Raw genomic sequence first — 14,235 nt, forward strand, 5'->3', positions numbered from 1 at the left:
AACAAGCAAAACGATGTACGATGTCCAACAGACAAGTTTTAAATATATGCTGGTGTCTTCACTCCATCGTAGTGGGTCAGGACTTTTCCAGGCTGAGATGGAATGATCCAGAGGCTCTGTCGAAGGGATGTGTGTGCCTCTACAACTCCAGGTCTCCGACTTCCCAGCCCCAAAGCTCCAACAGGAAGTTTCTCACTTTCCAAATTCCAAGGACCAATCTTCATTTAACCAGATTGGGTTCCAGACCCTTCCTTGTACCGGCCACTAAGGTCTAAGTTCAGAATACACTGAATGGCCAGGACTGGGTCATCCCGGGAACTGGAGAGGGTAGTCCCACTTGAACCTCAGGTTCCATATCCATGTGAGTCCCTCTGGGGGACCCCAGAGTGTTGTTGCCAGACCCAACTCCATAGATGTCTCCTACATCAGCTTCCTGTCACTGTTAGTCAGCAAGGCTACACATGTCCCCTCGGGTTGGAGTCTTTCTCGTCTCCCCTGCCTACGCATGGCCCGCCTGATTTGGCCTGACCTGCTCTCCTCCGCGTCACCATCTCCCACCCTCTCCTTGGCCCTGTTCACTCACCCTGGGGCCCAGCCTGCCACAGGGGCCTGTCTAAGGGCTGGTGCAAGGACTCAGGGCCACCATTGTGCAAAGCTGCTTCTTAGGGACCCACAGTGGGAACCCTTCCAACCACGAACAATGAGTTTCTGAACAAGGATAAAAACAGCCTTTGCAAGTCAGCAAATGAGAAAAACGGAACTGCTCGTCACCGCGCCCCCCCCCCCTTCCCTCATGCCTGGCTCTTTTAACACAGTGGATAAGAACGGGGTCTCTCACGTCAGGACGTAAGTTTGAGGCTTAACTGCCACTGACTAGCCAGGCTAGTTGTCTTCTCCTTGAATTCTGACTCTACAAGATCTATGCAAGGATTCAGGGAGACCATGGATATAAAGCACAGGGCACGGGGCAGCTCATAATCTAGAATCATCACCATCATTATACTCTTTCCAAGGACTGTTCTCCATCAGGAAATGTGCACGGGTTCCCTGGATAATCAACAGGAGACACAATGGGGAAGCCACCCCCAACCTCACACACACCGTGCATCTTTTAAAAACATAGGATGCTCTCCAAAGCCACGCGGAACCCACGATGCGCCGTGGCGCTTGCTACATCCTGTCGGCCAAAGGCCCGGCTGTTCTTCCCAGGAGATGCTATCTTCCCACAGTAGCTGGCCTCCCTGTGACCACAGTGACATTGTGGGTATGAGGCAGCCACCCGGGAACAGGGGCCCTACTTTCCAGGTTGGGGTCTGCCACTGCCTTGCCATGTGACCTTGAGCCCATCACTCATGCCCCCTGGTTTTGGTTTCCTCTTCCATCCAATGGGACTATTGATGACCGGGTGATTTCTAACGGTCCTTCCCTCTCAAGGGTCCATGCAATGGTATTTGCCAGCACTCAAGCTCTGCCCGCCGCAACCTCATGGTGGAGGGGGAGGAACTGCATGAACACAGCTGGCCCATACGGGTGGTCCCAGCTTGGGGGAGGAGGTTGCTGGCACTTGGGGGTAAGGAAAGAGGGCTGACTCTGGAAGCAAACCTCCATAGCTTATTACTGATGCTGCTTGCTGCTCCTTTCCAGCTGCAGGACCTTGGGCCGATCCCTCTGAGCCACCGGTAGAACAAGGAGAACGGCACTTCCCTAGGTGGCTGTGAGATTCTGTAAAATGAACGAGATGCTGCAGATAAAGCCTGGTACCAGGTACACAGCCAGTTGGATAGATTGGCTTTTCCTGCCTCTCCCCCTCACACTGAGCTTCCTCTTCTTCCTTGCCATTCATAAAATGGAAATAGTCCCAACAGACCGGGTTTCAGGCCGGCTCCATCGCTTCTTACCTCCCTGTCACTTGACCTCAGTTTCCCTCATCTGTAAAATTGGCACAGTAATCCCTTTCCTCAAGGATTGATGTGAATGCGTTGTATGATTGATAGCCTGTTCTCTTAATCCCATCAGCATTAACCTGTTCATCACCATCCATTATGTTTTATAGCACTTATGTCCAGATCTACAAGTCGACTAATCCCTAAAGCCTCCACAGGAGTCAGGGCCAGAAAATCCAGGGCTGGGTCTGCCAGTCTCTTGATTCCACCCCACTCCTATGTTCTTTTCCTGGCTCATCCTTGCCACCCCAGGGTAGAGCACAGCACCTGGCCCTGGGAAGCCTTCTCTTCATCCTACACCCAGAGCCAGAGGATGTCCGTGCCAAAGAAAAGGACAGCAGGTACCACGGTACCACCCAGGAGATGGGGTCCATCATTCTCCCCCTAAGAAGCACCTTATTCTGTGGGAACCGCACAGAACTAGCCCTCGCTGTGGGGTTCAAGGCTGTAGGGCTGAGAATGAACTTATGTGTATGTGCACTCACTACCCATAGTACATTGGTATAACCCTTCTGGAAAACACAGAACCTTGCACCTAAGCCTCAGCAATGTCAACTTTTGTTTAAGGACCCTACTTTTAAGCATTTGTACTAAAAAAATCCACAAAGTGTCTAACAACAGAACACTCACTGCAGTGAGAAGTGGGAAATAACCCAAATGTTTCTCTCGCCACGTGGTTAGCATTCAGCAAGTCAGAACAGTGAACGGACCGCTACATCGCCATTGGAGACACAGGCTTTTGAACTCTTCAGAGATAAGAGAAAAGGCCATCATCATGGTAAGTCAAAAAGGAGTAAGTTTGTTTTATACGTTACCGAGATCTTCGAGCACATGTCCTTTCTCCAGAGTCTGAACCCCATCTCCACGAGGACAGCACACGGCCCAACCCTGTTTTGGGAGCCAAGGCATCCCAAACTCAGGCATCAGGTTACCTGCCCTGGAGAGAAGCTATTTGATCAGATAACCTGTGCTAAGCTTCCCTCCCCCACCCCATCAGCTAGCAGCTTATCTGGAATGCATCTTAGAAAGACTGATGACCCTGTTGGACTCAAAGAAGCCACCCCCAAAAAAATTGTATAAAAAGATTTATTGAAATTTATCAATGACAAACAGACATAAAACTCAAAAGTTTGGCTCTTCTGAGGGGGAGGAGAGAAACCGGTGCAGATGTTCTTTTATACAGATGAAACACGGGCTAGGAAATCACACGTCACTTCTAAAGCAATCCAGAAGAGGGACATGAAAGCAAACCTGTACATTCACCAGGAATTTGCAGTCATTTCAGATTTCCACTAGGTAAGAAAATACAATTTTGCGTTAGTTTTTCCGTGCTCGGGTGTATGAAAAAAAAACCCAGCCGACATGCAGCAGCGTCTCCTGTGCTCAGGTCTGTAAAAATGGTCTCAGCACAGAAGTACACGTGGAGGAATTCTCTTGTCATTTTCATAAAACAAAGCGTTTTAATATTTTACAGAACAAGATAGGACAGTTTTTTGTTGTTGTTGTTTTGTTTTTTAAATCTTTTAAAGAGGTTGACGTTTGAGGGTTTGCTTCTTCTCTTTTAATTAGAATTACCAACTCCGTTTTACTCCTAACTCCTAAGCCTGCTGTTTTCAGCTCTCTGGCTCCTAACTCTGAAGAGTGACCTCAGAGTCTTCTTCGGAGAGCAAAGCCCACCACCATCTGTGAAGGAGGAAAGAAATGAGAGACGGGGAATGTCCCCCAACCAGTGCCAAAATACGCCTTTTGGTTGCTATTTACAAACCAGGGCGTTGGATGCCTCTAGAAGGCCCAAGAAATGCAGGAATCACAGGAACCCGAACAAGAGGTAAGATGCTGGCTGGTGCTCAGCCCCTCCCGGGCTTTTGAGAAACCAAAAACGGAGGCCAGTCATGACCTTCCAACCAATTCCAGAGACTCGGGAAATACCAGCAAGTGTGAGAGCCCTCCAAACCGTCCTCTTTGAGAGTAAGGAACAAATGCTCACTCAGTGTGTACTCAGCTATCGCATTTACAGGGACAAAACCAGACACAAAGAAAAAGGAGGGGAAAAAAATAAAGAGTGGCAGTAAAAATAGTATTTTATTCCACCCCCTCCCGCCCTCCCTCCCCCCCAACAACCCCCAGTACACTTTTCCCCTCTCGTTCCCACAGCAACGTTACAATCAGAAAAAAATAAGTTTCGGGGGGCGGGATTTTGGGGGGAGGGGTCATGGGTAAAAACAGTCAAATCACAATAGGAATTTTTCAAAATAGGTTATTCCACTTAGTCGTCGTCTTCTCCCTCATCTTCAGGTTCTCGTTTTCGCTTCTGACCCCTCTCTTCTTCTGGAAGAGGAAGGGAAAGGCATTTAGGTTAAAACATCGATCCTGCCTCTTACTCAACCCACCTGCTGGGAAACCAGGGGACCACGCATCTGGGAAATCTGAGATGGGGGATCTGCCAAGCCAGGGAGGCCCCAGGAGCCTCAGACGGGCGGGTTCTACCCTCGGTTGGGTCCCCTGGGCCTTTGCGGTCTACTCTGCCAAATGAGGGGGCCAGGCCGCTACCCGCCGAGAGTAAAAATGCTGCCATACCACCAACTTCTTCTTCGTCTTCCTCATCATCTACTTCCCCGTCGTTATAACCCTCTTCATCCTCCTAGGAGAGAAGATGGACAGTGGACATTAGGGGTGCCTCCTGCCCAGGGACATGCTGAGGAGGGCACTTCCCTAGACTGTGGGAGCATAAAAGTGGAGGCTGCCCCTGCCTCTCAGAGCCCCACAAGAACCTGCCACCTCAGGATGGATCCAGAGCAGAGGTCCCTTTGCCTCAAGGAGCCCATCAAGAATCTGACAAAGCCCGGAACCCCTTCTCCAGAAAATAACCGCACTACACACAGGAGCTGCAAACCCAAGCTCAGAATTTCTGACCCCGAGTCCCTGTAACTCAGGCACGCCTTCCTGTGTGTGTGCTCTCCGGAGAAAAAGCTCCCCACGCCAACTTGGTCCTGCAAAGCCAGCCAGCTTTTCGTTTGGCTTCAGAACAGTTCTGGCTTCGAGGGAAGACCCCAGTTTTAGCAAATCCAGATTCCGTGGGCAAGCTCAACCTCGCTCTACCCAGCCCGTCTACCACTCTGCACACATGGATCCCTTGGAGCAGAGGGTAAAGGTCCCCTAAGGATAGCATTCCCAGCCCCTTCAGAGTCAGCAAGGTGTGCGAACTCATTCTCAACATCGGACCGCTGCCTTATGCTGTTCCTGCAGTCCCCCGCTAGTTGAATGTCTGCAGGCCAAACACCACTCCTATAGCATCAGGCAACCTGTTGTTTAAAAAGAACTTGGTGGAAGTGCCTGGGTGGCTCAGTGAGTTAAAGCCTCTACCTTCGGCTCAGGTCATGATCCCAGGGTCCTGGGATCGAGCCCCGCATCGCATCAGGCTCTCTGCTCGGCCGGGAGCCTGCTCCCCGCCGCCCCCCCCCCCGCCACCTCTGCCTGCCTCTCTGCCTACTTGTGATCTCTGTCAAATAAATAAATAAAATAAAATCTTTTTTTTTTTTTAAAGATTTTATTTATTTATTTGACAGACAGAGATCACAAGTAGGCAGAGAGGCAGGCCGAGAGAGAGGGGAAGCAGGCTCCCCACTGAGCAAGAGAGCCCGATGCAGGGCTCGATCCCAGGACCCTGAGATCATGACCTGAGCCGAAGGCAGAGGCTTCAATCCACTGAGTCACCCAGGAGCCCAATAAAATAAAATATTTTTTTAAAAAAAAAGAACTTGGTGATAGACTTCTTTTTGTCAAGGGAATTAACCTTTTATAATGTCACCAAATAGTTCTTTAATCAGTCTGTTTGCTAAGACTTTTTTTTTTTTTTTTTTTTTTTTTGGTCTGTGTATAAGCTCTCCTTTGCTGGAAACTGGGACTCTGCAGATGGTCAATGAGATTACCAAAAAACAAAACAAAACAAAAAACACACCAAAACAAAAAAAACAAAAACAAAAACAAAAAAAACCCAACACCCCACCCCCGAAAGAAACCCCTGCACACTGTGTCTCCTGTGACAGGAAGTGCAAGATGAGAAATCCATTAGCCAACCAGACCTACTGCCCTGTCCTGGGGGGACCTGTTTCTCTAAGTCTTTATTTTTAAAAAACGCGCAATATTCTTTAGAACTGAGTCTAGTGGCCCACATTTAGGGAGAAGGGAAACTCAGCAGCTGAACAAGACAGGAACCAGGCTGATCACAGTGGCTTTTTTCTATTTGCCTTGACCAGACTCTCCCAAGCGTGGGGGTGGGCGGAGATCCAGCCCAAGCGGGTGTGTGTGTGGCAGGCAGGTGTCTGCACTCTTAATGGATAGAGACAGCAAATTGAGGGGGCGGGGGGCGGGGAGAGAGGCAGGTACCTTGTCTGCACTGTTGTCACTTTAAGCCTCGAGGTCTAACCTTTGTAATTAGCAAGAGCTGACTTAGAATTCCAAACAAGTCATGAACATAATCTGCTAGAGGGAGACTCCAAACATCCAAACACAAGACCTAGCACACAGAACCGAGAACCCTGAAGGGTATAAAGGCCTAAAACAGTAAGTGGTCAAACACTGTTCTCGAGTTATTACTTACAAATTATTATATCCTCTTAAGAATTCACTGAGTAGATCCCTATTAACAACCCAGATGCAAAACAATACCTATCTGACAGATGAGGAAAAAGTCTCAGAAAGGTTAAGGAACTTATCCAGGGACACACAGCAAGTGGCAGAGCTGGGCTCACCCTCCCACCCCCCAGACTGAGCTGTATTAACTCTCACAGACATGCATAGGTCTTGTTAAGAAACTGGGGGTGAGCCAGGGTGTCAGCATAAAAGCATTATTTCCACATGCGCCAGGGACCCTGGTCACTGTCATTCGGCACCCAGCAGTGTCTTACCCTACCACTGGCTCAAGGTAGTCTTTGGTTTTCCCTAGCAGACTCTAAGCACAGAGTAAATACCTGAATTAACATACAACTGCGAAGAGGCAGTAAGTCAGGTGGACCCTGGGAGATGGTGCCCCTGCCCAGCCCCTTACCTCCTCTTCTCCACTCACGTCCTCCTCTTCTCCTTCCTCCTCCTCCTCTTCATCCTCCTCATCCTCCACTACCTGAGCATCTTCATCATACTCTTCCTCTGTGCGGCAGAAACAGGGACAGGGGAACTGGGGGTGAGCTGGTCTCCCTCACAGCACAAACCCAGGCTCGTGGGCCCGGCACAGGCGGTACGGTCTTTGGTGGGGCCCAGGACCCTCTCACAACCACCGGCGCCCACAGCAGGGATGCTCCAATATGACTCAACACAACCGGAAGTAATCCAAAAGACAAGCCCTCCTCCCAGGTTTTACAAAAGCAGAGATCCCTTGTGGAGGCTGAGACCACAGAGAAATTGCTGGATCAAAGGACCAAGTCACAGGCTTACAGAAGCCAAGACGCTGATTCACTTGGAAAGAGCATCTACCAAACTCCTGGCTTTAAAGGTGAAAATCTGAGTCCCTGAAGGGAGAAGTGACTTGTTCAAGGTCACTCATCAAGTTAGCCACGGAGGTGGGCCTAGAAAGCTGTCCCTTCCCGTTGGGTGGACATGTGTGTGAGTATCTTGCAAAACACTCCAACCTAACAAGGAAAAACAAAAAATCTTGTGTGTGAATTATGGGCCAAATGTCTCCCTTCTCATGGTTACTGTGGCCATGAAGCCCTGCAGGCCTCACTGTGTTAGCACATGGGAAGGGGACAGCAGGAGGTGGCCCTCTCTTTTCTTCCTTCCTTCCTCCCTGTAGGCCCTGCTGGCTCACACTCACCCTCACCTCACTACCAGGGTGCTAAGCACGCCCCCTGCAAGCCTCTTCCACCTCCCAACCTCCCCTCACCCCCTTGCACCAGCACCCTGCAGGTCCTGTGTCCTGCAGCCACCAGGGGGCTCCACACCCTCTCCAGCTCCTGCCCTCCTCTCCATTAGGGAGACCTAGATGAATGGGACCCTCAAGCCACACCCCATCTTCCCCACTACTGGGGGGTGGGAATTGAGCCCAGGGGCATACTACAGAGACACCGTAGGATCTCATTCCAGGGGCCTCTGGAAAAAGAAGAAAAACCTGATGGGAGGGTTCAGTTAGATGCTTCTCAAGTTGTAACCATGCCATCAGGGAGCCTCAGGATGCTTCTCTGCGGTTCTAGACCCCGTGAGCAAGGCCAGGGACCGTGGTTAACAAAGCAGCCCCCCTTCCTGCCACAGCTGTGGAAAGGAGACTACCAGCCTGCCCCTGTCCGTCCCCCCAGCACCCACCGTCCTCATCCTCCTCATCGTCATCCAGGCCCTCCACGTAGCCCTCGGCGTCCGAGTCGGGGGCCTCCTTGTCGTCCCGGTCGTAGCCATCGAGATATGTGAGCTGCGGGAGGAGCTTGAACACGTTTTCTCGGTAGTCGTTCAGGTTGGTTACCTCACAATTGAAAAGGTCTAAGCTCTTGAGGTTTTCTAACTTTTTCTGCAAGCAGAAAGATGAAGTTCAAAAGTGAGTGATCTGTGGGAGGATGGGAGGGGAGGGGGCAAATAACCCAGGGAAACAGCTGGAGAAAACGGTTTTGCTCTGCCCAGCCTAGTCACTGGTGGGTGGACCTCGGTTCCTGCCACTGGAAAAGGCCCCCCTAGGGCCTTTAAAGCCTCATTCAATGGCAACAAAGTCTGCAAGTACGGCTTTGGCCCCGTCAGTAACTGGCTTCAAATTAAGCTGGGGCTTAATTTAAGCCAAAAGCTTTGCTGCTGTCCCCATGACTGGGGAGCCAGAGGGAAACAGAAAAGGTGGCACAAACTAACAAGGTCTATTAGAAATGATGGTGAGGATGATGGCCATCAACACAGCACACCAGGTAGCAGTGATTCAGTTTATCCTCACAGCCCTGATAACGCAGAAGTGATTACTAGTCCCGTAGCTCTCAAGATCTCAGGAGTGAGAAGTCATTCTCAGCAGGTCAAGGGCAGGGAGGGAGTTTGGGCTGTGGTCTGGGGTGGGGGGGGCAACCCCAGCATCCTCTCATCCTGCAGAGGGGAGCACAGTGCATCACTCACACTGGTCACCAAAGAGAAGCTACAGAAACGCACGTGGTCTGTGCAGGGAGAATAGGGTGTGTTTTTGTGTGTGTGCATCTGTGTGTGCCTAGGTCTGACCTTTAATGGTAACCGAATCACAATGTTTTATAGACACACACACTTGGTCTCCATACCTGTCTCCCCAAATACACATATACAGAACTTCAAAGATTTTCCTATGAAATCATTAAATCAGGGCTTCCAGGTAGATCAAAATAGTTTTGCTTTGCTCTAGGAGGTCAGCAGAAGACCTGAAAAGAAGAGCTATGGGAAGCATATCTCTTAGTGGCCTCCATGCCACTGACGGGAGAAGTCTGAGCTTAACGAAGAAGGACCAGCTTCTGCCACGCTGGCCCATCAAGCCGCCCCTCGAGCGTCCATAGTGTGAGGGGTGCTCTGTGCACAAGAACCTACAAACCCAAACTGAGCGATGCCCCAACTTCTAATGCGGCAGAGCTGGCAAAACAGCCTCACGACCTCACCCTGATTCTGAGGTGTGTGGCTTGCGGGACGGTTCCTATGTGTATGTTTACAGCAAATGTGCTCATCTGATGCGACATTATTTCTCTGTTTCAAGAACGCTGTTAATCAATGACACAGCTGAAATCAGGGGAACACAATCCTTCAGACGCAGTAATGCAGACACTGTTGTTCTGACCCAGCTTTGCCCCTTTGCCCCTTCCTGGCGAGTAAATCCATGAAGTGTGAGGTGGGTTCAGCTGTATGAAGATGAGGCCCCCGTCACCATCACACCGAGGACTGGAGACCAAGGGTCAGTCACCCTCCTCTGTGCCCCTTAGGAGAGTAAGGCCGGCATTGAGGCTCATCCGTGCCATCCAGGGCGCCATCCCACCATTCGAAGGTGCCAGCCATCAGAGGAGAAAACAAGTGGCCAACTCCAGCAGCAGAATTCCCGATGGTTCCTCCCTCCCCAACAAGGGACGAGGAATCATGCTCTAAGAAATGACAGCTTGGATTTCCAAAGCTGAGCAGAAGCTGTACGAAGGAAAGCACCGAGGCGAGGGTCGGAACCCACCCTTGCCTCCCGACCGCCACTAGAGGCTGTGTGACCTGGCTCAAGCCACTGAGTGTTTCTCTATGGACCAAGCAGAAATGAGCTCCAACTCTACCTCGTGGCCCACAACAAGAGTCAAATAAAGTAAGATACATGGGGCTGGGGGGAACGACAGAAAAACAACACTCTATAAAGGTAAAAGTAGTAGTCCCTGATACCAATCCCTCCCACCTCCCACCCTGTGGAGGGGAAGGACCCAAATGACTCACCAGTGGCTCTATTGTGCTGAGGTCTTTAATTTTGTTGCCACTTAAATTTAGATGCGTGAGGTTCGGACACTTTTCTGCCAATACTTCCAGGCCCCCTGAGATTCTGTTATCGCTTAGTTCAAGCTAAACAGGGCAGGGAGGGGAAAAGTGCAAAGAGCTGGTAAAATGAAGGCCAAGGGCCCAGAGCGCTTGGCCCCCCGGCAGATAGGTGAGGGGCAAGTCAGCGCACTCGCCCGGCTCCCCCCTCGGTTCCGCTCCCCAAGCACAGAGTAACGACCCCCTCCTCCCTGCCACACACACTACACCCTATTTACCTTCTTAAGTTTGTTTAACTTTGGTAAGTTTGCAACTGAGGTGAGGCCTACGTTGATTGTACTTAAGAACTCCAGTTCCTCAAATTCATCTGTGAGGCCTTCGATTTTGCCTTCAATCGACCGGCAGTTGTCCAGGACAAGCTCTTTCACCTGCAAAGGGAAGGCCAGAGTGAACGGAGGGGTAGACTCGGGGCTGGGGCCAGGGAGGGGGTCAGGCCTCCTCAGGAGGACGGGGAGACAGGTGCTTCAGTATATGATGGTGGCACCTGCTTGCCTCTCCAGGAGCAGGCCACTGCCAACACCCACCCTGGGCTTCCCACCCCTACCTGAACCGAGGGCAGGGAGGGCTGTGGTGGGGACACACGCCCAAAAGGAGCTTAGGCCAGACCACAGTGACACTCAATAATCCCTGGTGGTCTTGTTCCAACCCCACTGCCACGCTCCTCCCAAACTCCTGTTAAAAATCAGCCACCACAGTCTCCAGCTTCCCGTCAGCCTCAGCCTGACCACCGCCCCAGGCCAGCTACCTTCCTTCCCATCCTCAGGCCCCACCTTCCTCAACCTCTGTGCGCCTGTGACCCTCTGCATGCGGATGGGTCCCCAGACACACGTGGCTGCTCATTCCCACCGGCTTGCCCACTAGAGCCTGCCCACCAGGTCTGGTGCTTGTCACCATGGTCACCGGCTTGGCCTGGCCCAGGGTAGGGGCAGCAGACTCTATTCTGCAGACCAGCCACAGGACTTCCTGTAATGATGGACGCCTCCTGCTCTGCCCATGAAAGGAGCCACTGGCTGGAACATGGCTGGGGAGAACGAGAGACTGAGTTTTCATTTTCCTTAATTTAAGTGTAAAAAGACACTACTTACAGTTACCATATTAGGTAGAGCCTCTCTAGGCCCTACTCTTCACAGGGCCCCGTGAAACCCCCCAAAGTGACAGGCTGAGGTCATCAAAGAACAAAAGTCGGTCTTCGGGAAGCACCTCTGTGACCCTATGCCTTCTTTAAAACTCCCTGGAGACGATGTTGCCACCATAGTTATGTTTTCCTCGTTTCTATTCTTACCCCAATTTGGGTCCAAATCCTTTCTAGGCATGTAGAAAGTCTGATAAAAAGCCATGTCTCGGGGTGCCTGGGTGGCTCAGTGGGTTAAAGCCTCTGCCTTCGGGCTCAGGTCATGATCCCAGGGTCCTGGGATTGAGCCCTGCATCAGGGTCTCTGCTCAGCAGGGAACCTGCTTCCCCCTCTCTCTCTGCCTGCCTCTCTGCCTACTTGTGATCTTTGCCTGTCAAATAAATAAATAAAAATCTTAAAAAAAAAAAAAAAAGCCATGTCTCACTGGGTTGCTAAAAGGCAGATGTGGCTGAAGGTGATTCCAGGCTCCAGTACAGATGGGAGGGAGACAAGCTGAAAAGAGTGATCAAGTCTGGGGCCTGAATGACCCTGGGGAGTCAGCAAAGGGAGGCCAGGGTGTCCCACCCTCCAGGCAGATGTCTGTGGTTACCCACTCCTGTCCTGCAGTCCAGCTGCTCCCTGGCCACCCAGGGCCGGCAGGCCCCGTAACGGCGACTCCTCCTGGCTGTACCCAGTGCTCGACACCTGCCTGCTCGCTGCAGCCTCAGGGAAGCCTGCATCCAGGTGGCTGGGATGCTGCCGGCCTGGGACGTCCACCCACGTTACTTGTCTCGGATGGGTCACATGGCATCAGACAGTACAGTCTAGTTCTACTCAAGAGCAGTCCCATATGGTCCAAAGGGTCATGCCAGCCCCTCAGAGCCTTTCTTTTTCCTGGATAAGCGGACCAATTTGCTTAGACCTTCCTGCTGGGCCCAGGACGACCAGCTTGCCACAGTCCCCAGGGGGAAGCTTGGGGGAATAGAGTCCACAGTGGGCCTGCCATGCTCCTTCTCAGCCCACCTCTGTCAGCAGGCAGACCAGGGGAGGTCAGGGGCACATCTGGGCTGCAGAGCCCCACAGCTGCCCTGCTTTCCGCCTCCTTGGTGCAGAGAGGTGGTAGGCTCAGCCCAGGACAGCAGCACAGTTTGCCAGGAGGGGCCGAAGCCAGGCACAGGAGCTCCTTCCCAGAGCTGACCCGTTCTGGGCCCAGGCACTGGCCGCCAAGGCCCGCCTTTCCCTTGGATTTGGGATGGGAGAAGTTAAGTCCTTTTCCACTCCCTCAGTCCCCAGGAGAGGCCAGATGTCCAGGTCAAGCCACCTTCTCAAGGTCACTGGCGAGAGTGGCTGGGAATAAATCCTATGAGGCCTTCTACCCCAGGGCAGGAAATCAGTGTAGAGCCAAAAAGCCTGCCCTTAGGGGAGCAGGGCAAATGGAGGGAGAGCCACTGTGCTGGGGGAGGGAAGGCCACCACCTCTGCGGCACTGGAGCCACAGGGCCCACAGTTCAGAAGGCGCTGTGGATTCTTGAAGCTCCACCAGAGAAAGACAAATATGAGAAGGGATTCCAGCCCAGCCTCAAAGATTTCAGACGTGTGGTTTTTCCAGACGGGTCAAGGGCTTCTCCTCTTAACGGCCATAAGCCAAGGAAAAGAAGGTCTTAGAGACTGGGGGAGGTGGTGCTGGGAATCGGGGAATTCTTCCCTGGAAGCTGGCCTCTCTTCCAGAGAGGCACAATGCTGCCTGGGACTTCTACAGACAGACCCAGGGTCCCAGTCCCAACTTCCACCACCACGACCAACGGCGGGGACATCCCTCTCGAGGACAATACTGTAAGCTGCTAACACTAATGTTTTTACTCCTAGTAACAGTCAGATCTTTCCTGAGCCCTCAACGTGCTTCGCCTGCACCAGCTCACCTAATCCTCACCACCGCTCTCTGGGGGGAGTCTCCCATCTCACCCCAGAACCACTGGCCCTCAAGTCCCAGGAATGGACAGCACCAAGCTGGTCACTGCTGGCTCCTGATGGTTTCTCAGACCTTCCCAAATGTGAGGTGCAAGTTCTCTCAGAACCACCTCAACTCTCCAAGCTCCCCTGACACCCTTCTTCTGAGGGTTCCACCAGCAGGATGGGAGCCAGTCCCAGCAGTCCCCGCCACCACTGAACTTCCTCCGTAATCAAAACAAACCCCAAGCCAGCCCTAATTCAGATGAGGCTGCAATCAGGGAGCAAGGATGTGGAGAGGGGTTGGGGGAGTAGGAAGAGCCCCCCTCCCCAGCCACTTGGGCAGGCCCCCTGCTGTCTGGTCCCAGGTGGCCCTTACAGGTCAGGTCTGGTGGGGCCTCTGGGACCCCCATCGGTTTTTGCATTTCCTTCCTGGCAGGGGGTTTCAGCAGTGTTTGGGGCAAGATCAAAGAGGTGAGAGAGGGGCAAGGCTCAGACCTGGAGGCTGCTGAGATCACCAAAAAGCCCAAACCGCAAGGGGGAAACCCACTGCTGCTTTGGGGAGTGACTGTCACTTTGGAGATGGCAGGTAAGCTCCCTGTGAAGTATCTGAAATGGACCGGAACAGGAAAAAACAAAAATACTAGCCCAGCAGGAGGCCTGGAGTCATCCCATGCACCCCCTCCAGTCCCCGGGACTCCGTGGAAGGCCGCCCTTTCCTAGAGCTCTGGGACACTCACATGTTTCCAAACCCGCAACC

General features: G+C 52.2%; 1 protein-coding gene across 2 annotated transcripts in view; it reads right to left on the reverse strand.

The window, feature by feature from the left end:
• Positions 1-3,011: 3,011 nt before the first annotated feature.
• Positions 3,012-14,235, reverse strand: part of ANP32A (acidic nuclear phosphoprotein 32 family member A) — a 37,542-nt gene continuing 26,318 nt past the window's right edge. For both annotated transcript variants that reach the window (XM_080807577.1, XM_080807578.1), the window contains exons 2-7: positions 10,637-10,786; positions 10,323-10,445; positions 8,238-8,436; positions 6,991-7,088; positions 4,521-4,584; positions 3,012-4,271 (exon numbers count right to left, since the gene is read on the reverse strand). In XM_080807577.1, coding sequence (XP_080663703.1) covers positions 4,210-4,271; positions 4,521-4,584; positions 6,991-7,088; positions 8,238-8,436; positions 10,323-10,445; positions 10,637-10,786 — 696 coding nt within the window. In that variant the 3' untranslated portion in view covers positions 3,012-4,209. The remainder of the gene's footprint in view (positions 4,272-4,520; positions 4,585-6,990; positions 7,089-8,237; positions 8,437-10,322; positions 10,446-10,636; positions 10,787-14,235) is intronic.

The sequence above is a fragment of the Martes martes genome (genome assembly GCF_963455335.1).
Source record: "Martes martes genome assembly, chromosome: 7".
NCBI lineage: Eukaryota > Metazoa > Chordata > Mammalia > Carnivora > Mustelidae > Martes > Martes martes.